The 24527-nt window shown below is 37.8% G+C and overlaps 1 protein-coding gene across 1 annotated transcript in view; it reads left to right on the top strand.

Annotated features, from left to right (window-relative positions):
- Dach2 (dachshund family transcription factor 2) overlaps positions 1 to 24527 on the top strand; it is a 511747-nt gene that overhangs the window by 387023 nt on the left and 100197 nt on the right. Inside the window, exons 5-6 of the mRNA XM_075956831.1 lie at positions 7088 to 7246; positions 23680 to 23852. Of these exons, the coding sequence (XP_075812946.1) occupies positions 7088 to 7246; positions 23680 to 23852 (332 nt within the window). The remainder of the gene's footprint in view (positions 1 to 7087; positions 7247 to 23679; positions 23853 to 24527) is intronic.

The raw sequence follows: 24527 nt of genomic DNA, 5'->3' as shown, positions 1-24527 counted from the left end.
CTCTAGTGTGTATATATTCCATACTTTCTTCATCCATTCTTCCATTGAAGGGCATCTAGGTTGTTTCCAGGTTCTGGCTATTACAAATAATACTGCTATGAACATAGTTGAACAAATGCTTTTGACATGTGATAGAGCATCTCTTGGGTAAATTCCCAAGAGTGGTATTGCTGGGTCCAGGGGTAGGTTGATCCCGAATTTCCTGAGAAACCGAAACACTGACTTCCACAGTGGTTGCACAAGATTGCATTCCCACCAGCAATGGATGAGGGTACCCCTTCCTCCACAGCCTCTCCAGCAAAGGCTATCCTTGTTGTTTTTGACTTTAGCCATTCTGACAGGTGTAAGATGGTATCTCAAAGTTGTTTTGATTTGCATTTCCCTGATTGCTAAGGAAATTGAGCACAACCTTAAGTATCTTTTGGCCATTTGAAGTTCTTCTGTTGAGAATTCTCTGTTCAGTTCAGTGCCCCATTTTTTAATTGGGTTAATTAGCATTTTAAAGTCTAGTTTCTTGAGTTCTCTATATATTTTGGAAATCAGACCTTTGTCTGTTGCGGGGTTGGTGAAGATCTTCTCCCAGTCAGTAGGTTCCCTTTGTGTCTTAATGACAGTGTCCTTTGCTTTACAGAAGCTTCTCAGTTTTAGTAGGTCCCATTTATTCAATGTTGCCCTTAATGCCTGTGCTTCTGGGGTTATACCTAAGAAGCAATCACCTGTGCCCATCTGTTGTAGGGTATTTCCCACTTTCTCTTCTATCAGGTTCAGTGTTTTCGGGCTGATAATGAGGTCTTTAATCCATTTGGACTTGAGTTTTGTGCACGGTGATAGATATGGGTCTATTTTCATTCTTCTACAGGTTGACATCCAGTTGTGCCAGCACCATTTGTTGAAGATGCTTTCTTTCTTCCATTGTATACTTTTAGCTCCTTTATCGAAAATGAGGTGCTCATAGGTTTGTGGGGTAAAATCCGGGTCTTCTATACGATTCCATTGGTCGACTTCTCTGTTTTTATGCCAGTACCACCAGGTTTTCATTACTGTAGCTCTGTAATAGAGTTTGAAGTCAGGGATGGTAATGCCTCCAGAAGATCCTTTATTGTATAGGATTGTTTTGGCTATCCTGGGTTTTTTGTTTTTCCATATAAAGTTGATTATTGTCCTCTCCAGATCTGTAAAGAATTTTGATGGGATCTTGATGCGGATTGCATTGAATCTATAAATTGCCTTAGGTAGAATTGCCATTTTTACTATGTTGATCCTCCCAATCCAAGAGCAAGGGATGTCCATCCATTTTTTGGTATCCTCATCAATTTCTTTCTTCAATGCCTTAAAGTTCTTGTCAAATAGATCTTTCACTTCTTTGGTTAGGTTTACCCCAAGATATTTTATGCTGTTTGTGGCTATCGTGAATGGAGAAGCTTCTCTGATTTCCCTCTCTGCTTCCATATCCTTTGTGTATAAGAGGGCGACTGATTTTTTGGAGTTGATCTTGTATCCTGCCACATGACTAAAGCTGTTTATCAGCTGTAAAAGTTCTTTGGTGGAGTTTTGGGGGTCGCTTATGTACACTATCATATCATCTGCGAATAACGAAAGTTTCACTTCTTCCTTTCCAATTCGAATCCCTTTGATCCCATTATGTTGTCTTATTGCTATTGCTAGAACTTCCAGCACTATATTGAAGAGGTATGGCGAAAGTGGACAGCCTTGTCGTGTTCCTGAGTTAAGCGGGATGGCTTTGAGTTTCTCCCCGTTTAATTTGATGTTAGCTGTCGGCTTGCTGTATATAGCTTTTATTATATTTAGGTATGACCCTTGTATCCCTAATCTCTCCAAGACTTTTAACATAAATGGATGTTGAATTTTGTCGAATGCTTTTTCAGCATCTAATGAAATGATCATATGGTTTTTTTCTTTCAGTTTATTTATATGCTGGATTACATTGATAGATTTTCGTATGTTGAACCAGCCCTGCATCTCAGGAATGAAGCCTACTTGATCATAGTGGATAATTTTTCGGATGTGTTCTTGGATTCGGTTTGCCAGTATTTTGTTGAGGATTTTTGCATCGATATTCATGAGTGAGATCGGCCTGTAATTCTCTTTCCTGGTTGAGTCTTTGTGTGGTTTTGGTATCAGAGTAACTGTAGCTTCATAAAAGGAATTTGGTAATGATCCTTCTGTTTCTATATTGTGAAATACATTAAGGAGTATAGGTATTAGGTCTTCTTGGAAGTTCTGGTAGAATTCCGCGTTGAAACCATCTGGTCCTGGGCTTTTTTTGGTAGGGAGGTTTTTGATAACCTCTTCTAATTCTTCGCGACTAACAGGTCTATTTAGATTGTTCACCTGGTCCTGATTTAACTTTGGTAAATGATATTTATCTAAGAAAGTATCCATTTCCTTTACATTTTCCAGCTTTGTGGCATATAGGCTTTTGTAGTAAGATCTAATGATTCTCTGAATTTCCTCTATGTCTGTGGTTATGTCCCCCTTTTCATTTCTGATCTTATTAATTTGCAAATTCTCTCTCTGCCGTTTGATTAGTTTGGATAGGGGTTTGTCAATCTTATTGATTTTCTCCAGGAACCAGCTTTTTGTTTCATTGATTCTTTGGATTGTTCTCTGTGTTTCTATTTTATTGATTTCAGCCCTCAGTTTGATTATTTCCAGTCTCCTACTCCTCCTAGGTGAGTCTGCTTCTTTTTTTTCTAGAGCTTTCAGGTGGGCTGTTAAGTCTCCAATGTGAGCTTTCTCTGTTTTCTTTAAGTGGGCACTAAGTGCTATGAACTTTCCTCTTAGGACTGCTTTCATAGTGTCCCATAAATTTGAGTATGTTGTTTCTTTATTTTCATTGAATTCCAGGAAGACTTTAATTTCTTTCTTTATTTCTTCCTTAATCCAGGTATGGTTCAGTAGTTGGCTGTTCAGTTTCCATGACTTTGTGGGCTTTCCGGGGGTAGCCTTGTTGTTGAATTCTAACTTTAATCCATGGTGATCTGATAAGACGCAGGTGGTTAGTAATACTTTTTTGTAACTGTGGATGTTTGCTTTGTTACCGACTATGTGGTCAATTTTCGAGAAGGTTCCATGAGCTGCAGAGAAGAAGGTGTATTCTTTCCTATTTGGGTGGAATGTTCTATAGATGTCTGTTAAGTCCATTTGTTTCATTACCTCCATTAATTGTCTTATTTCTCTGCTAGGTTTCTGTCTGATTGACCTGTCCATTGGTGAGAGAGGAGTGTTGAAGTCTCCTACTATTAGTGTGTGCGGTTTGATGGCTGCCTTGAATTTTAGCAATGTTTCTTTTATGTACGTGGGTGCTTTTATATTAGGGGCATAGATGTTCAGGATTGAGACTTCATCCTGATGAACTGTTCCTGTTATGAATATAAAATGCCCCTCTCCATCTCTTCTGATTGATTTAAGTTTGAAGTCAACTTTGTTAGAGATTAGTATGGCCACACCTGCTTGTTTCTTAGGTCCATTTGCTTGATAGGCCTTTTCCCAACCCTTTACTCTGAGTAGGTGCCTGTCTTTGTGGTTGAGGTGTGTTTCTTGTAAACAGCAGAATGTTGGATCCTGTTTTCTTATCCAATCTCTTAGCCTGTGCCTTTTTATAGGTGAGTTGAGACCATTGACATTAAGTGATATTAATGACCAGTGGTTGTTAACTCCGGTCATTTTTTTTTTAGTCGTAGAGTTTGTGTGTATCCCTTCTTTGGTTTGTGTTGATGAAGGGTTTCTAGATGCCTGAGTTATTGTGGTCATTATTGGACTCCTTGGTTAGTGATTTTCCTTCTATTACTTTCTGTAAGGCTGGATTTGTGGCTGCATATTGTTTGAATTTGTTTTTATCCTGGAAAATTTTATTTTCTCCATTTATAGTGAACGAAAGCTTGGCTGGGTATAGTAATCTGGGCTTGCATCCATGGTCTCTCAGTTTCTGCAGTACATCTATCCAGGACCTTCTGGCTTTCATGGTTTCCATGGAAAAGTCAGGTGTAAGTCTGATAGGTTTACCTTTGTAAGTAATTTGGCCTTTTTCCTTTGCCGCTCTTAATATTTTTTCCTTATTCTGAATGCTTTGTGTTTTGATAATTATATGGCGAGGGGATGTTTTTTTTTGATCCAGCCTATTTGGTGTTCTGTATGCTTCTTGCACCTTCATAGGTATATCTTTCTTTAGGTTGGGAAAGTTTTCTTCTATAATTTTATTAAATATATTTTCTGGACCATTGAGCTGCACTTCTTCTCCTTCTTCTACTCCTATTATTCTTAGGTTTGGTCTTTTTATTGTGTCCCATATTTCCTGAATGTTTTGTGATGAGAGTTTGTTGGACTTGCTGTTTTCTTTGATCAGTGTGTTTATTTTCTCTATGGTATCTTCAGAATCTGAGAGTCTTTCTTCTATCTCTTGTATTCTGCTGGTTATGCTTGTTTCTGTAGTCTTTATTCGTTTACCTAGATTTTCCATGTCCAGCCGGCCCTCTGTTTGTGTTTTCTTCTTTGCCTCTATTTCAGTTTTCAAGTCTTGAACTGTTTCCATTATCTGTTTGATTGTTTTTCCTTGGTTTTCTAGGGTATCATTCACTGATTTATTCAATTCTTCAAACTTTCTGTTATATTTCTCATCCATTTCTATAAGGGCGTTTTTTACATGCTGTTTAAGGGCGTCAATAACTTTCATGAAGTCAATCTTTTCTCCTTCTTGATTAAGGTGTTCATGTCCTTCCGTTGTGAGGTCGCTGGTTTCTGGTGGCTTCATGTTGCTTTTCAGTTTGTTGGGCGAATTCTTGCTTTGGCGTCTGCCCATCTCTTCTTCCAAATACTCCCTTATGGATCTTCTTTTACCAGATCAGGTCTCCTTGCCTACCCAACGCGGCCTCCCCAATGTTGGCTCTCCTGGCACCAAGGGATCAGGTCTCCGTGCCCAACCCTGGCTCGTCCCAATGCTGATTCTCCCCACTGCTGGTTCTCCTGGGGCCGAGAGATCAGGCCTCCGTGCTGGTTGGGCAGCTCGCAAACAAAGCGCCTACCCTGCTGGGTGCAGGCAGGCCACAGAAGCAAAGGAACTGCAGCCCGCCTGGATGCAAAAGAGGGGGGGGGCTAGGGGGGGGCTCTGGACGGAAGCTGGGTGGGCCAGGAAGAAAGAGGCAGTACCCAGGGAATAGAGGTCCTGCAGAGAGCCCAAGAAAGACAGGAAGCCAAGGGACCCCCGAGATCCCTGTCCCTGGCTGGCGCTGCGGGCCAGAAACTCACCCCAACGCTGGTTCTCCTGGGGCCGAGAGATCAGGCCTCCGTGCTGGTTGGGCAGCTCGCAAACAAAGCGCCTACCCTCCTTGGTGCAGGCAGGCCACAGAAACAAAGGAAGTGCAGCCTGCCCGGCCGCCCCGAGGACTGGGGCCCAGCTCCCAATGCCACGCGCCAAAAGAGGGCAGGGGGGGGCCAAGTGGGGAGGGCTCTGGACGTAAGCTGGGTGGGCCAGGAAGAAAGAGGCAGTAACCAGGGAATAGAGGTCCTGCAGAGAGCCCAAGAAAGACAGAAGGCCAAGGGACCCCCGAGATCCCTGTCCCTGGCTGGCGCCGCGGGCCAGAAACTCACCCCAACGCTGGTTCTCCTGGGGTCGAGAGATCAGGCCTCCGTGCTGGTTGGGCAGCTCGCATACAAAGCGCCTACCCTCCTTGGTGCAGGCAGGCCACCGAAACAAAGGAAGTGCAGCCCGCCCGGCCGCCCCGAGGACTGGGACCCAGCTCCCAATGCCACGCGCCAAAAGAGGGCAGGGGGGGGCCAAGTGGGGAGGGCTCTGGACGGAAGCTGGGTGGGCCAGGAAGAAAGAGGCAGTAACCAGGGAATAGAGGTCCTGCAGAGAGCCCAAGAAAGACAGAAGGCCAAGGGACCCCCGAGATCCCTGTCCCTGGCTGGCGCCGCGGGCCAGAAACTCACCCCAACGCTGGTTCTCCTGGGGTCGAGAGATCAGGCCTCCGTGCTGGTTGGGCAGCTCGCATACAAAGCGCCTACCCTCCTTGGTGCAGGCAGGCCACCGAAACAAAGGAAGTGCAGCCTGCCCGGCCGCCCCGAGGACTGGGACCCAGCTCCCAATGCCATGCGCCAAAAGAGGGCGGGGGGGGGGGGGGCAAGTGGGGAGGGCTCTGGACGGAAGCTGGGTGGGCCAGGAAGAAAGAGGCAGTACCCAGGGAATATAGGTCCTGCAGAGAGCCCAAGAAAGACAGGAGGCCAAGGGACCCCCGAGATCCCTGTCCCTGGCTGGCGCCGCGGGCCAGAAACTCACCCAGTGAAGTGTTTCTTCATGTCTTCATTAAATTTCTTGAATTCATTTATAAGTTTATGATTATTCTTTAAATATTGTGTGTTCCTGCATTTGTTGAAGTAGCTTCCATTAGAGAACACTGACATGATCCTGGTGGGTTTTGTGAGAGACATGCTGTTTTGGTCATTTGTGCTTTTTATTGTTGTTGCTGCTTTTGCTTTTTGTACTGAAGCTATGGTTTTTGTTGTTTTCTTCTGATTTGGACAGTCATGTGGACTTCTTTCTTTTTTTGTGTCTGATATGGTAATCTACTCTTCCTTAGACTGGGACAGTGCAAGAAATGTGAAAAAAAACCTGAGCTGAGTTAGGATAAGCTGATGCATGAGCTGAGCCATTCAAAGAGGGTGCACAAATGAATAGATTTAAGGGCTATATGTCTGGATCTAAGCTGGTATGTTTGCACATTTCAGTGGGTTAGATAAAGCAAAGGCAACACAAAGAAGCTACTTGCCCAGAAAAGGTGGCCACACACCAAGGGAGGTTTGTAGGCCATAGGTTTGGAATTAGGCTTGTGTGTTTGCAAATGGCAAATGGGGAAGAAGAGAAACGTGGAATGCAACTTATCCAAGATAGGTAGCCCCTTACAAAAATTGTTTGTGGGCCTTCATGGGTCTGGAACTAGGATTGTGAGTTTGCAGATCAATAAAGAATTTCTAAGAAGTACAATTGATTGCAGGTCTACAATGAAAAATTTTAAAGGTTTTCAAGGAAAAATCTTTCAACTGAAATTTTTTATTTCAATATTGTTTTTAGGTGGAAGCGAATCCTCCTGGGATAAAGATAAGATACAGTCTCCACTTGCTGCTCCTGGACCTCAACATGGAATTGCTCATGCAGCACTGACTGGCCAGCCCAGCCTTGGGAGTGCGCCTACCCTCAATCCACTTCAGCAGAATCACCTGCTAAGCAATCGTAAGTGTACTATCCTGACCAAATTGCTTGTCAGAAAAATAGATAAATGAACAAAGAAAATGTGATATACTACACAGTGGAAATATACTTACCCATTTTTAACAGTGAAATCATTAAACTGAAAAATAAATAGAACTAGAAAAATCTTTGCTTGTGAGGTAACTCAAACCCAGAAAGACAGTCATGATATATATTTGATTATATGTGGATATTAGCTGTTAAGTCAATGGTAATTGATCTACAGTACATATAGTAATAAAAGTTAAATATAGAGTAATGGACTTGGGCAGAGGTGGGATAGAAGAAGGCCCAGATAGATCTCCTTAGGAAAGGGAAATAAAATAAATAGTTACAAGTGGAATGTGGGGAGGGGGATGGAATGGGAGGATGAACTGGGGATGAAAAGGGAAGAAGATATGAGGAAGGGAATTGTGGAGAGACAACTCAAGTTAAGGACCATTTAAAAGGAGCTATGAAAACCTAATATAGTAGATGCTCCCTAAAATACATACATATATGAAAGTGATCTAAATCAAATTGCCAAATCACAGGGAAGACAGCTGTGGATAGCTCTTGTCATCAAATAATACTTCCAGGACCGGGTGTGAGTTGCATCTAATTGAGTTGTAGGCCAAATGTTTTCATGAGAAACCCAAAACAATCCAGTTTGTTGCCAAGACTATAAATTGCTCACCAAAAACTGATGAGAGATCCTTACTACTGAAGACAGCACTCATACTACTCATTGAACATGATGAAATTGAGCTGGTACCTACAGAAAGCCTTCATCCTATGTGCTGGCATCTTTGGTATAAGAAAGTACTCTGAACTCTACCAAAGGAGAAATATAAATACCAACCTGTCCACAATTTTTTTTAATTTAAAATGGTGAGTGGCCTGAAACATATGCTAGGACAGGGTGGCACAAAACTTGTGGAAGTAACTAACCATCACCCCATATCTGATTTTACTTATGATCTAGTCCATGAGATGGAAGCAATACCTGACACTACTTGAATAACCAAAAATCTGAAATTAGCTAGCCTGGGGACCTAGGGTAAAACAAATACTACTGGTCTAAACAAACAAGCAAAATACATAGCAATAAAATGACTCCTAATGACAATCTGTTGTACTCAAAAATCAGTGCTTTGTTTAGCCATTATCAGAGAAGCTTCCTTCTATAGCAGGTAGGAGCAAACACAGACCCACCTGCGACATTATACAGAAAATGAGAAACCTTGGAATACCTATCTGGTATCTCCATCAAATTTCTTCCCTTCAGGGCTCAGGGAACCATGTGCAGGCAGAAAGAGTTTCCTTTGCACATTTATTCTGGTTTCCAGTTTCGTGCTTTTATGAGTTTCCAGAGAGTATTAAAGCGTGGAACTCTGCATATGTAACTATTTCTAGTGCATTTTCTAGGGATCCTTTCCTTCTGTTTGTTTGTTTCATCCTATTGTGATGCATTAGTTTTGATCTATCTTATATTTTTAATTTTATTTTATGATTTAAAAAAATTCCCAAATTAAAAAAAAAAAGCATGGGCTAGTTACAAAATATGTGGTATTCTATATTTGGGAATATATAGAAACAAGTAAGCAGAAACAAAAATGGAAAACTATTTGAATTGTCTGTAATTATTATTACTCTAATTGGAAGCATGAACGTGGGAGAATGCAGCCCAAAAATAAGGTGGAATAAGGTCCATGAAATAGCCACCTTTATTCAGGGCACCAGAAAATTTATACTCTGACAGTGTTTAGAGAGTTAGGAAAATTCATATGAGCAAAAAGTTCACTTGAGTTACAGCTGTCTACAGTCACTGTCAAGGGCAAGGCACTTTGAGTCAAGACTGTGTACAGTCACTAGTACAAATTATGCTTAGACACATCATTTTTTTATGTATTACTATTTTTTAAATTTATTCTAAAAACTATCTTTTCTCATTTTACATGCCAAATTCATTTCCCACTCCCTCTCCTCCTCCTGCTTTCTCCACTTTTCCCCCCTAAACCCCACATTGCACTCCTCAGAGAGAATATGACTTTCATTGGGGAGTCAACCAAGTCTACCACATATAGCTAGGCTGAGCAAGGTATCCCTCCAGGGATAATGGATTCAAAAAAGCCAGAACAAGCAGTAGGGATAAATCTTGGTCTCACTGCCAGTGGACCCACAGTCTGCCCCAGCCATACAACTTTTACCTGCATTCACAAGGCCAAGTTTGTTCCTATGCTGGTATCCTCACTGTCAGGCTGGAGCTGGAAGTTTTCCTTTAGATCAAGTAGGCTGTTTCAGTGAGTATCCCCATCATGGACTTGACCTCTGCTCATATTCTCACTCCTCCGTCTCTTCGACTAGACATGGGGAGCTCAGCCGAATGTTCGACTGTAGTTCTCTGCATCTCCTTCCATCAGTTGCTACATGAAGGTTCTATGATGACATTTAAGACAGTCATCCATCAGACTACAGGACAAGGCCAGTTCAGGCACCCTCTCTACTATTGCTTAGGTTCAAAGCTGGTTTTATCCTTGTAGATTCCTGGGAATTTCTCTAGTGCTAGGTTTTTTGTTAGCCCCATAATGGCTCCCTCAATCAACATATCTCTTTCCTTGTTCTCCATCTCTATTCTTTCTCCATCTTGACCATCCCAGTCCCTCTAGTTCTCCTCCCCCTCCTCTTTTCTCCTCCTACTCTCCTTCTGCCTTCCATTCTCCCCCTACACGCCCAATTTTCTCAAGAGATCTTGTCTATTTTCCCTTTCTAAGGAGATCTATGGATGCTTCTCTTAGGGTTCTCCTTGTTACTTATCTTCTCTGGGGTCATGGACTGTAGGCTCCTTATTCTTTGCTTTACAGCTAGTATTCACCTATGAGTGGGTATTTACCATGCTTATATTTTTGGGTCTGAATTACATCACTCAGGATGGTTTCTTCTAGTTCCATCCATTTGCATGCAAATTGCATGATGTCATTGGTTTTTTACCACTGTATAATACTCCATTGTGTAAATGTGTCACATTTTCTTTATCCATTCTTCAGTTGAGGGTCATCTAGGTTTTTTTCCAGGTTCTTGCTATTACAAATAATGTTGCTGTGAATAGAGATGAACAAATGCTGTTGTAGTATTGTTGAGCACCTTTTGGGTAAATGCCCAAGAGGGGTATTGCTAGGTATTGGAGTAGGTTGATTCCCAATTTTCTGAGAACCCACCACACTGATTTCCAGAGTAGTTGTACAAGTTTGGATTCCCACCAGCAATGGAGGAGTCACCCTCTTACCCCACATCCTCTACAGCATAAACTATTCTTGGAATTTTTGGTCTTAGCCATTCTGACAGGTATAATATATAATATTATATAATAATAATAATATCTCAGAGTTGTTTGACTTGATCATTTTGGATGATTTTTTGTTGTGTTCTTGAATTCTATGTGTCAGTATTTTATCAAGTATTTTGCATCAATATTCATGAGGAAGATTGGTCTGCAATTCTCTTTCTTGGTTGAATCTTTATGTGGTTTCAGAATCAGGGTAACTGTAGCTTCATGGAAAGATTTTGGCAGTGTTTCTTCTGTTTCTATTATGTGGAATGTTGACCAATATTTCTGTCCCAACAGGTCCTGCCTCGTCTTGCCTGATCCCACAACCATTCAACCCCAAAGAAACATACAGGGGTCTACATTAATCATAAACTGGCTTGCCTATTAGCTCAGGATTCTTATTAACTCATAACTGATATTAGCTCATAATTCTTGTCTGTGTTAGCCACGTGGCTTGGTACCTTTTCCAGTGAGGCAGTTCACCATGTTTCCTCTGCATCTGGGTGAGAGCTGCAGACTGAATCTTTCCTCTTCTCAGAATTCTCCTGTTCTTGTCGACCCACCTCTACTTCCTGCCTGGATGTCCTGCCTATGCTTCCTTCCTGGCGTTTTATTACAATACCAGTGACAGGTTACAGATCATTGTCCCACAGCAGTGGAACAATTTGAGGGGTATTAGCTCTTCTTTGCTGTTTTGGTAGAATTCTGCACTAACACCATCAGGCCTTGGGCTTTTTTTGGTTGAGAGGCTTTTGATGACAGCTTCTATTTCCTTGCAGTTATAGGTCTATTTAATTTATTCACCTGGTCTTGATTTAATTTTGGTATGTGGTACCTATCCAGAAAATTTTCCATTTCTTTTACATTTTCTAATTTTGTGGAGTAGAAGTTTTTGTAGTATAACCTGATGATTCTCTGGATCTCCTCTTTGTCTATTGTTATGTCCTCCTTTTCATTTCTTTTATTTATTTATTTATTTATTTATTTGTTTGTTTGTTTGTTTATTTATTTATTTATTAAAGATTTCTCTCTCTTCCCTGCCACCGCCTCCCATTTCCGTCCCCCTCCCCCGCTCAAGTCCCCCTCCCTTGTCAGCCCAAAGAGCAATCAGGGTTCCCTGCCCTGTGGGAAGTCCAAGGACCACCCACCTCCATCCAGGTCTAGTAAGGTGAGCATCCAAACTGCCTAGGCTCCCACAAAGCCAGTATGTACAGTAGGATCAAAATCCCATTGCCATTGTTCTTGAGTTCTCAGTAGTCCTCACTGTCCACTATGTTCAGTGAGTCCGGTTTTATCCCAGGCTTTTTCAGACCAAGGCCAGCTGGCCTTGGTGAGTTCCTGATAGAACATCCCCATTGTCTCAGTGTGTGGGTGCACCCCTCGCAGTCCTGAGTTCCTTGCTCATGCTCTCTCTCCTTTTGCTCCTGATTTGGACCTTGAGATTTCAGTCCGGTGCTCCAATATGGGTCTCTGTCTCTGTCTCCTTTCATCGCCTGATGAAGGTTAATATTCAGGAGGATGCCTATATGGTTTTCTTTGGGTTGTCCTTCTTATTTTGCTTCTCTAGGATCTGTAATTATAGGCTCAATGTCCTTTATTTATGTCTAGAAACCAAATATGAGTGAGTACATCCCATGTTCCTCTTTTTGGGTCTGGCTTACCTCACTCAGGATAGTGTTTTCTATTTCCATCCATTTGTATGCAAAATTCAAGAAGTCTTTGTTTTTGACTGCTGAGTAATAATCATTTGCATGTTCTTTGTCTGCCTTTTGATTAGTTTGGATAAGGGTTTGTCTATCTTGTTGATTTTTTTCTTAAAAAATCGCCTCTTTGTTTCATTGATTCTTTGTATTCTTTGTTTCTATTTTCCTGATTTCAGCCCTCAATTTGATTATTTCCTATCATCTATTCATCCTGCTTCTTTTCGTTCTAGAGCTTCCAGTATGCTGTTAAATTGCTAGTGTGAGTTTTTTTTTTCTTATTTCTATGCTAAATTTCTGTCTGGTTGACCTGTCCATTGTGGATAGTGGGGTGTTGAAGTCTATTAGTGTGGGGGTGTTGATGTGTGATTTAAGCTTTAATAATGTGTCTTTTACTTATGAGTGTGCTCTTGTATTTGGGGCATAAATGTTCAGGATTGAGACTTTTTCTTGATGGATTTTTCTTGTGATGAGTATGAAGTGTTCTTCTTCATCTCTTCTGTTTGATTTTAGTTTGAAGACTATTTTGTTAGAAATTAGGATAGCTGCACAGGCTTTTTTTAAAAAAAAATTGGGTCCATTTGATTGGAAAATCTTTTCCCATGCCTTTACTCTGAGGTAATACCTGTTTTCAAAGTTGAGTTGCATTTCTTGTATAAAGCAGAAGGATGCATCTACTTTTATATCAATTCTGTTAGCCTGTGTCTCTTTATAGGTGAATTGAGTCCATTGTTATTAAGAAATATTAATGACCAGTGATTGTTAATTCTTGCTATTTTTTGGTGGTAGTGTTTATCTGTTTTCTTTCTTTGGGTTTCTGGTGTGAGGTTAACTGTTACTTGTGTTTCTACGGGTGCAATTAGCCTTCTTAGGTTGGAGATTTTCCTTCTAGCACTTTCTGTGAATAGGTATTGTTTGAATTTGTTTTTGTCATGGAATAGCTTGTTTTCTCTATAGATGGTGATTGAAAGCTTTGCTGGGTACAATATGGCTTGCATCCATGGCCTTTTAATATCTGCAGCACATCTGTCCAGGACCTTTTGGCTTTCATCTTTTCCATTGAGAAGTCAGGTGTAATTCTGATAGTTCTACCTTTATATGTTACTTGACCTTTTTCCTTTGCAATTCTTAATAGTCCTTTTTTATTCTGTATGTTTTATGTTTTGATTATTATATGGGAGGAAACTTTTTTGGTTCAATCTATTTGGTGTTCTGTAAGCTGCTTGTGCCTTCATAGGCATATCTTTCTTTAGGTTTGGAAAGTTTTCTTCTGTGATTTTGTTGAATGTATTTTCTGTGCCTTTGAGTTGGAGTTCTCTTTCTTCTACCCTATTATTCTTAGATTTGTCTTTTCATGATGTCCCAGAGTTCCTGAATACTTTGTGTTAAGAATTTGTTGGATTTATCATTTTCTTTGACTGACGAATCAGTTTCATCTATAGTATCTTCAACATTTGAGTTTCTCTCCTTTATCTCTTATATTCTGTTCATTAGGTTTGCATTGGTAGTTCCTGTTTCTTTACTCAGATTTTCCACTTCCAGAATTCCCTTGGTTTCTGTTTTCTTTATTGCCTTTATTTCAGTTTTCATGATTTGAACTGTTTCCTTCACCTATTTGATTGTTTTTTCTTGGTTTTCTTTTGATTTTCCTTAAGAGATTTATTGATTTCTTCTAGTTTTTTGTTTATCTTTTCCTCCATTTCTTTAAGGGAATTTCTCATTTTCTCTTTAAGAGTCTCTATGATCTTCATAAAGCTATATTTAAGATAGTTTTCCTCTGCTTTTTCTTGTTTAGGATGATCAGGTCTTCCTGTTGTATGACCACTGGGTTCTGGTGTTGCCATGTTGCTTTTTAGGTTGTTGGAGGAATTCTTACATTGGCACCTACCTATCTCTTCCTTCATATGAGGCTGGCAGTGTCTTTGACTCTTGGCCCAATCTTTGCAGTTGCTATCCATGTCTTAGAGAGCTACTCTTAGTCTACTATGTGCAGTTGCTATCTGAGTCTCAGGGAGCCACTGAGGTCTCTCTGTGCAGTTTTAGCCTGTGGTTCAGAGTTCCTCTCTTGGTCAGCAGTACGCAGTTCAAGCCTGTGCTTCAGAGTTTCTCCAAGGTCTCAGGGGGTGGGTAGGTTTGGGTGTGGATTGGGCCTTGTAGTTTACAGGGTCCAATCGATTGTGGGGTAGGTGTTGGGGTAGCCTACCTGCAAGAAGCTATTGAAGCTGAGGCAGATGGTAGAGGGACCCCCGGGGTTTTGCCCAGGTACTGAGTCTCTAGAGACTGGGATGCCCAGCTGGCTTGCTGATCACTCACATCTTAGTCTGCTGTGTGCAGTTGCAGCCTGTGATTCAGAGTTCCTCTGAGGTCGCTGGGGATGGGTGGATTTGGGGACAGAGTGAGCCTTGTAGCTTACATGGTCTGATTGATGGGGTGGGGGGTGTTGGAGCAGCCTACCAGGAAGAAGCTTGCCTGCTGGCTGGCTACTCAAGCTGAGGCAGGTGGGGGAGGGGCAAGAAATACTGCCCTGGTACTGAGGGCCTAGAGAGTGGGGTATCCAGCAGGCTGGCTGGTCACTCTCCTCTTGGTTTGCTAATGCATTTGCAGCATGTGGTTCAGACTTCCCATATCTTTCTTAAGAATAATGGATAAGATAATGGGTAATCTAGAGTAAACCCACTCCTATTTATTACTATTGGGATGGGCACAAAGGTACATTTAAAGAATAATCCATGTTATAGAGGAACAGAGTTTAGAAGACCTCTTGTTTCCTTGTTTAATTGGAGTTATCTCACAAGCTCTCAAAATTCTCCTCACACAGCTTCTTCATAAACCATGCTCTGACAAATGATTTTTTTCCTAAAATCAATGAACAATAAGGAAAAATGTCACAGTATATAAAAGTGTTCTAATATGTAAAATATCAAAGAAATCTCCAAGTCTGCTTAAAATTTAAACTGCAGAAAATCAAGACATAGGAAACGCCAGAAGGTAATAGTGGAAGAAATGAAAATATTTCCTTTCATAGAAAAGAAGCTAAGAAATACAATGTAGTACTGTGTAGAAACTATGTAAACATGAAATTCCATGATCTAGTCAAGTATTTGAAGAAGAAAGCTATACTGTAAAATTCAGGAAAGGACAAATCATAGTTCTCTAACACTAATGAAACTGAAAGAATGTAAAGCTATGGCCACCGATCTGGCATTCAGGATATTTGGGGTAGACTAATTCAGAAAGAAGGAAATTGATACAACTGGAACATTCTGAAATCAATAAAATAACATCAATATTTTTCTTATTCTGAATTTAACATAATAGTCTGGTCATAAAAAATAACCAGTTTTGTGATTATTCCTTGTAGATAAGTGAAATCAATTACACTAGGAGAGAAGACTTGAAAATATTCTTTTTATATGGCACTTGTACTATCCATATATTTATGTAGTAAAGTTTTTTTCAACCACATTTAAATGAGTTCTAAATCTACATGGAAACCTCTCCATAAATGGGCCCCCTGACAGTTTATTCAAACCCAAGCCGTTGGCCATAAACACATCCACATGTGAGTAACAGTAAATGTACTCAGCAGACTATATTTATAGATGTGTGCTTGTGTGTATATTGTGTAATTAAAGAGGTAGAGATAATGGATTTGAGAGCACAAATGGGGGGATATGGGAGAGTTTAAAAGGAAGAAACAGGAGTAGAAATGTTGTAAATATGGAACTTATATATCAAAATGTCCCAAAATTCATTCAATTTAAAATAGCTTAAGCCAAATACTAAAATTAACTATAATTGACATGAGAGGGAGAGGAGAGACTAAATTGTTCCATTAAAACAAGAGAATGGAACAAAAATGGAGGATGGGTTAAAGGAAATTAGGAATACATTAAAATAACAAATTAAAATAGATGTAGAAGGTACTTAAATTGGGTTAATAACCACTTTTCATGGAAATGTTTTAAATTGGCCAATTAAATGATAGGAACTACTTCATCTATTTTAATGGTATCAGACACGAGTGCTTTTTGCTTTCATTTATTGAGAATTTGCTTCCTTTGAAATCATCTACTGAGTGAACAAAATACAACAAAACTAATGGCAGTCACAAGAGAAGGTTATAAAAAGCAAAGAAAATAATAAAGAGTCATAAAAGAAATAATTAATATTAACTTTCAGGCCCCATACTATGCCAACCAATCTATTACTAGGGACATCATCATCTAGCTGAGTGGTGTTGACGCACACCTTTAACTCATCACTTACAAGTCAGAGGCAGGTGGATCTATTTGAGTTCCAGGCCAGCGTGTTCTGTAGAGAGAGTTCCAGAACAACCAAGGCTACACAGAGAGAACATGTCTTGAAAAAAAAAAGAAATAATAAATGTTTCCTTAAAGAACCTCATTAAAAATACTAATATAGATATATTTAGTAATAACACGGGAAGGAATAATGACTATAGTTCTGTGGTAATACAAAGGAGGTGGAGTAAGTATATTAATTTCCAAAAGCCATCTTCGAATGAACAAAATATAAAATCATCAGTTTCCTTCATAATGACATAACTTATCAAGTACTTGCCAAAAAACAGCATTAAATTATGTGAGGGAAAAAACTATTATATATGTAAAGAAAATGGATGAATCTACTCTTGGGGACTTTATCACCTACCTAGCTGTAATTGACACACTAGAAGAAGGGCATAATTGAACTAAGCAGAGCAATTAAAGAAGTAAATGTAATAGACATTTTAAATTACTTTATCCAATAACAGAATAATACATACTCTTCAGTTCGCTTGGTACATTATCAAAATTAACACATTATGGACCAGAAAACCACATTAACAAATTTAAATAAATAAAATGTTACAAAATTCATCATTCATAATGGAATTAAAGTACAAACAATAGCAGAAAATGACTTCTGATAGAATATCTATCAAATGACTAAGACAAAATGAAAATATAAAAACAAAAGTAAAAATACCGGTTAGCAAAACATTGCATTTTAATGTCATTTCTTCCTAAATTAAAGTGCAGATTCAATATAATCATGAAATATAAGTAAATTATTTTGTGCATATTCACAAACTGATTTTAATTATTTACATGAAAATCAGTTGTCAAAATTAGCCAATGAAATAAAAAGACTAAAATAGTCAGTGAACTGAGATTGTCATTCCTTGTGGTTTATTTGGCAAATAGATCAGAAATATAGAAGAGTACTCAGAAATGTACATAAGTTTCATCAGTTATTATTTATTGAAGGAAGAAACAAAGTAATGCAAAGAGTAGTTCTTTTAGCAAACGACACTGAACAAGTGGAAATCCCCATACAAAAATAAATCATTCTCTCTAAGGCTATCCAATCTTTACAAAAGCTAACCCAGGATGGATCACAGTTATAAACATAAATGCCAAAACCATGAAAATAAAAGAATATAAAATCACAAATTTTTAGGAGTCGCCAGGCAGCAGTGGCACACACCTTTAATCCCAGCACTCAGGAGGCAGAGGCAGACGGATCTCTGTGAGTTCGAGACCAGCCTGTTCTACAAAAGCTAGTTTCAGAACAGGCTCCAAAGCTACAAAGAAACCCTGTCTCGAAAGAACAAAAAAAATTAGGAGTGTTTGGATCGAGCAATATATTTTAGATACAATAACAAAGATATGATGACTAAAATAAAAATACTTGATCAATCGGGGTTTATAAAACACATAACTGCCCTTGAACACAATTAAGGGAATCGTGAAGAAAAGCCATAGAGTTGAGATATTCTCTTCCCATATATATATATATACTAAAAACTGATAGAATATATACAAAACTCCATAACTCTACATTTAAAAAACAATTAAAACATAGACAGAGACCTGAAAAGAAACTTTATCTAAGAAACTATACAGGTGCAAAATTAACTTATGAAAGTAGTTTTTTGTTATATGTCATTAGAGACTTCTAAGTAAAAATGTGATGTTCTTATGCTACCATTAGAATATGCAAAATCCAAAACATAACCTGCTTACAGAATTATGAGACAACAAAAAGACTTCATTACTGGAGAATGGAAATCAGCACAATAACTTTAGATGTCATTTTGGAACATCTTACAAACCAAATAAAATTATTCATATTTGTACCAGTCAATATGAAACATCTACGAACACAAAAACCAACATATTTAAAACTTATGATAAATTTATTTATAATTACTAAATATTGAAACCAACCAAGATATACTGAAATAAGTAAATGTGTGAAACAACTATGATGATGAATGTTCTGGAATACTATAAGTAAAATTACATGACCTAGCTTTCCTTAAATAGACTTGATTGAGCTTTATGTGCACAATTGTAAGTGAAAAACGAAGCATCTAAAAAGACTAAATAATGCATGAACATGACTATATGACATTGGGAAAAAAGCAAAACTAGAGAGACAGAACAAAGATCAGTAGTTACCAGAGGTTGTGTACAATAGAAAGCTTAAGAGAAAGCACAGTACACTTCTTGATGTATTGGACTTATTTTGTATGTTATTAAAACCATAGATACAAGATATTATGCAGTTTGAATATCTGGTGAGATATAGTTCAAAAAGTGAATTCTAGTATAAACTGTGGAATTTGATGAATAATATTTTATAAGTAATGACAAGCTGATATTAATAATATAATATAGTAATGTAAGATACTGCTAAGTTTAGCCATTTGTGTAAGCATAAAAAGGAGTACTGTATAGCAAAGTTTTGCTTATCTTTTCTATAAACCTAAAACTGTTCTAAAGTAGCCTTTTAATGTTTTGAATTGAGATAGAATTCATCACTTTTCCCCTTCTCTATATATGTGTATAAAAACATAAATACATAAAAACATAAATATAATATGTTTAGTCTGTTTTTGGTTGGTGGTGTGTATGACTGCTCTACATTGGAAAAACAAACATGTGTTCACCATTAAGAGAAGCAAATTATCTTTTAATGAATTAATCTCATTTTAAAAAATTGTTATGTGTTCCTCGTATAAAATCGGGATAATAAAACCTACCACAAAGCTTGTTGTAAAAAGTCATTAATTTCTGTTGTGTTGTGTTGTGTTGTGTTAGAGAGACAATTCCAGAGAAATTCATTTATGTGGGGCAATATTATGGTTAGTCATTTCTTCAGAGAAATACAAATTGTACCGTGAGGCTAAAGTGAAGAATACATGCAAAAACATAATGAAATCACAAAACAAGAAATGCAATAATCAAATTTATGGAAGGTGTCCTTTATTTTAGCGGTAGTAAGGAGTCATTGGAAGTCTAGAAATTGGAGTGGAGGGATAACTGAAATGACGTAGGAATAATAGCCAGAAACATTGTAACTGTTATTGAAGGGAATGCTGTCTGATATCATTATAGAAATAGATTCTACAGAAATAAGCAAACATGACTTGGGACAAATTGATGTCATATTTAGAAGGACATTGAAGTTTTACTGAAATGTACACCCTTCATGGCTAGGAGCAGGTAATGCATGTCTTTTAATAAAAATGGTGGTAGTTGCTAGCATATTAAGGTATAATAGAAATGATGCTTATTATAGCTTGTATTATGTCCTTGGTAACAGGAATGAGAAAATTCATTTTCATGATTTTTAAATCAGATTTATTTTTATTACCATATATGCATATCTTGCCCATGAATTTAATGAACCACATTGCTATAGTGTTGTATACTATTGGATTTTAATTTAATGTTTCTAGCTTTAGCAAAGGATTACCTTAAATCATTCAATATTTAAATATGCTTTGCACTTGTAACTGGCCTGTAATGTAAATATTAGCTTAGAGTTCAAGGAACTACAGTCAATTGATAATTAATTATTGCAGATCGGGATCTAAAAGTGTGTCTTGTAAATCCTTCGTGGTTATTTGAAATATTTGTTGAATGGTATTTTAAAACTGTTAATTGACTGTTAAATTCTGTTTGCAGTTTGTATTTAGTTTACATGTCGATTGAACTTTAAGTAAGCATATTTCTTAATGTGTCCAGATGGTGTCTGGGTGATGCTCGGATAGCATTTGAAAATGAGAAAAGATTATTATACTCTTAAGGGAAGTATAAATTTAAGCATATTAAAGCTTTTCAATAATAAAGGAAGACATTGAGGACAGCTTTTAATCTACAGTTTAATTTGTGACTAAAGCACTGTGCACATAAACAGGAGTCAAATTCTAAAGTGATTTTGGATTTGTGGAGAATGTCTTTGAAGGTTATTGATGCTTGTTATATGGAATATTAGGTAAAGGTTTTTAGGATAAAGGTGAATCCTAATTAATTATCATGTTATTAAATACTTTGTCATGATAGCTTGAAATATATGATTAGTAGAATATATAAACACATGTATATGCAAATATTTCTTGTTAATGAAAAGTCATTTGTCCCCTCACTTTATAATTCTTTAGATAAGATTTAAAATGAGACAATCATGTTAACTTCCCTTCAGATATTTTTTGGAGTAAAAAGGTTTTCATTTTTCCTGTCTGTTCTTTTCCTAAACTGTCTTTTTTCATGTTACATACCAATCCCAGTTCCCACTTTCTTCCCTCCTCCCATTCCCTCGAATTTACCCCCTACCCTACCCCTCATCCACTCCTCAGAGAGGGTAAGGCACATTGCTTTGAGGAAGGACCAAAGCTCTCTATATCTATACTGAGCAATTTATCCATCCAGGGAGAATGGGTTCCAAAAAGCCAGTACAAGCAGTAGGAATAAATCCTGGTTCCATTGCCAGTGGCCCAGAAGTCTGTACCAGCCAGACAACTGTCACCCACATTCAGAGGGTCTAGTTTAGTCATATGCTGGTTCCTTCCCTGTCTGGCCAGAGTTAATGATCTCCCATCAGCTCAGGTAAGCTGTTTCAGTAGATGTCCCCATCATGGTCTTGACCTCTTTGCTCATATTCTCATTCATCCCTCTCTTCGACTAGACTTTGGGAGCTCAGTCCAGTGCTCCACTGTAGGTCCCTTCCTCTGTTTCCTCAGGTGCTGGATGAAGACTCTACAATGACATTTAAGATAGTTATCAATCTGATGACAGGGCAAGGCCAGTTCAGGCACCCTATCCACTATTGCTTAGGATCTTATCTGTGATCATCCTTGTGGATTCCTGGGCATTTCTCTAGTGCCAGGTTTCTTACTAGCCCCATAATGGCTCCCTCAATCAAGATATCTTTTTCCTTATTCTCCATCTCTGTCCTTTTCCCATCTTGACAATCTCATTCCCTCAAGTTCTCCCCCGTCACCTTATCCGCTCCTTCTCTCATTCTGCCTTCATTTTCCCCCCAGCCCTGTGACCCCAATTTTGTCAGAAGAGCTTGTCCCAGACCCAGAAAGGTAAACACGGTATATACTCACTCATAAGTGGATACTAGCTGTACAGGAAAGGATAAGGACCCTATATCCACAACCCTAGATAAGCTAAGTAACAAGGTGAACCCTAAGAGAAACATATAGATCCCCCTGGGAAGGAGAAATAGGCAAGTAATTTTGTGTGACTGATTGTAAAATTCTACTTTAAGAATTTCCACATATAAGAGAGATCATGTGATCTTTATATATTTAGTTTATTTCACTGAACATAATACTCTCCAGAATTATAAGTATTTGAGGAAATGAATATATTGTGTGTTGTCCACATTAAATACATCATTGTAATTTGACTTTGTATCCATAATTATATAAATGTTTATATATAAATCTATATTAAAATGCTTAAAAAGGAATTGCAGAAACAATAACTTCCAAATATTCTTGTAGATTACTAGAAATATATTAGAAAGTAATTATGAATTGAAATAAAGACTTAATCTTACCAAAGCCGTTTTGAAGTAAATGTTGTTAGTTTAATGCTGAGACTTCTCTGATAATATAATAATCCTAAGAAAAATCTTCTATACCTGATATATTCATCTACTAAATTCTTTCTAACATATATTTAAATGTTGAATGTTGTAAGTCAATACTGCTAGGAACTGTTAATGTCTCTTATCTTATAGTCACAACGATCTGTTTTTTTTTTTCTTTTCTTTTGACTTTTAAGTATAATTTAGATTTCTAGGCTTCTTTTAGCCCTTGAGCAGCTCTAATAACTGCATTTTCTGGCTGTCTTCAACAGAAATACTGGGTGCCAGCTGTATTTATTATTTATGAAGTCTTTAAAATTACAATATTCATTTAAGTATTGCAAGGGCCTAAATTTGGTTGTTTTGCTGCTGTATGCTTTCAGTGTACTTTCTAATAGGTTGAAATCAACCATTAGACTCAGATTCAGAAGAGAGACCTCAAATAACTCACCACTTCTTGCTCATAGCCTCTAATTAAGTTGCATTTAATTTTAAAATTTTAGGTTAAATGTACGTATACACAGTGGGATGAAATGGCTTCCTAAATCACATGTTTGAATGATAGTATTATCACTAGTAGTATTTTGATAAATTAGATATCAGGGTCTTCTGAAAACACTTTTTCTTGCTCCCTTTTTGTTATGAAATGAGAAGAAAAAAAAGGGGTGTCAGAGAGGAAAAACTAGATGTTAGTATTTTGTTATAGTAAGTAGGATCAGTATGAGTTCTGTCCATAATAATCCATAGCTTATAGTTGTTTTAAAAGGTTAACATATATTAGAACATATGTTAACAATATTGTTTTCTGAGCTTTATCCAAAATAGGAAGAGTACTGTAGCAAAACAATTTGTAAATACATTTTTTTGCAAGTAAAATGCTAACATCCACATAGCTAGTCTGACTATATCTTGCATCTGTTTAATGATGGTTTTAAACTCTGCCAACATGAGAAGCAGTCCATAAACAACTATTTTAGTTTGTAACATTTTACCTAATGACATGTATGACTATCAAAAGTAGAATTCATAATATTGAGTTATTATTTAAGATATCTAAAACATATGAACATAATTTCAATTTACAGTAGAAAGCATTGAAATCCTGCTAATATTAAAAAGCATTGACATTTACTATTAAAATGGAAAGGAGTTTTTTATTTTAGCATGATATTTATTCTTTATTAACAAAGATTTCAAATTGCAATTATAAGCATTCCTTTTTTTAAAGCATTATTTTCTTTAATAATATGAACCGTGGGTAATATGTATCTTGCCTTATTAACTCACCTAATAAATCTGTTAAAGGAAGTGAAATAATAGGAAATATGTGAACATAGAGAGATTTTTTATATGTTTTAAACATTGTAAAATCCTACTGATACAATTGATGGCACAAAATGTTACTACTGTATACTAAAACAACTATAAAATGCTAATAGTGGATAAAGATGCTTTAGAAAACCTCCTTAGTGTCACAATGTAACAACTTTAATGAACACTGTCTCTTTTAGGTCTGGATCTGCCATTTATGATGATGCCTCATCCCCTACTTCCAGTCAGCTTACCTCCTGCATCAGTTGCCATGGCAATGAATCAGATGAATCATCTCAATACTATTGCCAACATGGCTGCTGCAGCTCAGATTCACAGTCCACTCTCCAGAGCTGGTGCCTCTGTTATAAAGGTAGGAATCATTATTCTGAAGAAAGCAAAGGTATTGATTATATACAAGCTTTGATAAGTATCAGCAGTACCACTAAATTGTCAGCTATAACACATAGATTATTGAATCCACTACTGTGCAGTGATTTTTAATTTGGTTTTTTAATAGGCCTGTCATGTTTTGCTATTGTTTGGGTTTGTTTTCTTTCTACTGCCACAGATCTCTCTTTTATTCAAGTCTTGTGTTTTGAAATCAAATGCACAGCGTATAGGATGTGCAGCCAAAGCAAACACAGGGTGAAGGATTATATAATACACATTCTCATTTGTGGGATGAGGCTATGCAAAACCACTGTACATTTTTTTAAATCTGAGAAAAATTGTAAGGTATTTTTCACTGTACTTTAGTTATATTCAGGCAGGCTTTGGTCCCAATTCTAGTTTGCTACTGATTGATTGAATGACCTGAATTACAATACTTCACACTCCTAAATGTATTACTTCAATTGTAAGTGAAAATCACAGTAATTTTGTATCTATCCATTGGATAGCTAGAGATAACATGAAAAAAATATTTGTTAAAATCAATACAGTATGGCTGGGTAAATGGCTCAGTTGATAATGTGCTACCCCCCCCCCCACCAAGCATGAAGACCTTAGTTCAGATAACTAACATCACATAAAATAGCCAGCCATT

The sequence above is a fragment of the Microtus pennsylvanicus genome, chromosome X, assembly GCF_037038515.1.
Source record: "Microtus pennsylvanicus isolate mMicPen1 chromosome X, mMicPen1.hap1, whole genome shotgun sequence".
In the NCBI taxonomy this organism is placed as follows: Eukaryota; Metazoa; Chordata; class Mammalia; order Rodentia; family Cricetidae; genus Microtus; species Microtus pennsylvanicus.
Note: the sequence above shows the minus strand (reverse complement) of the source record. Positions and strands in the feature narration are given on the sequence as shown.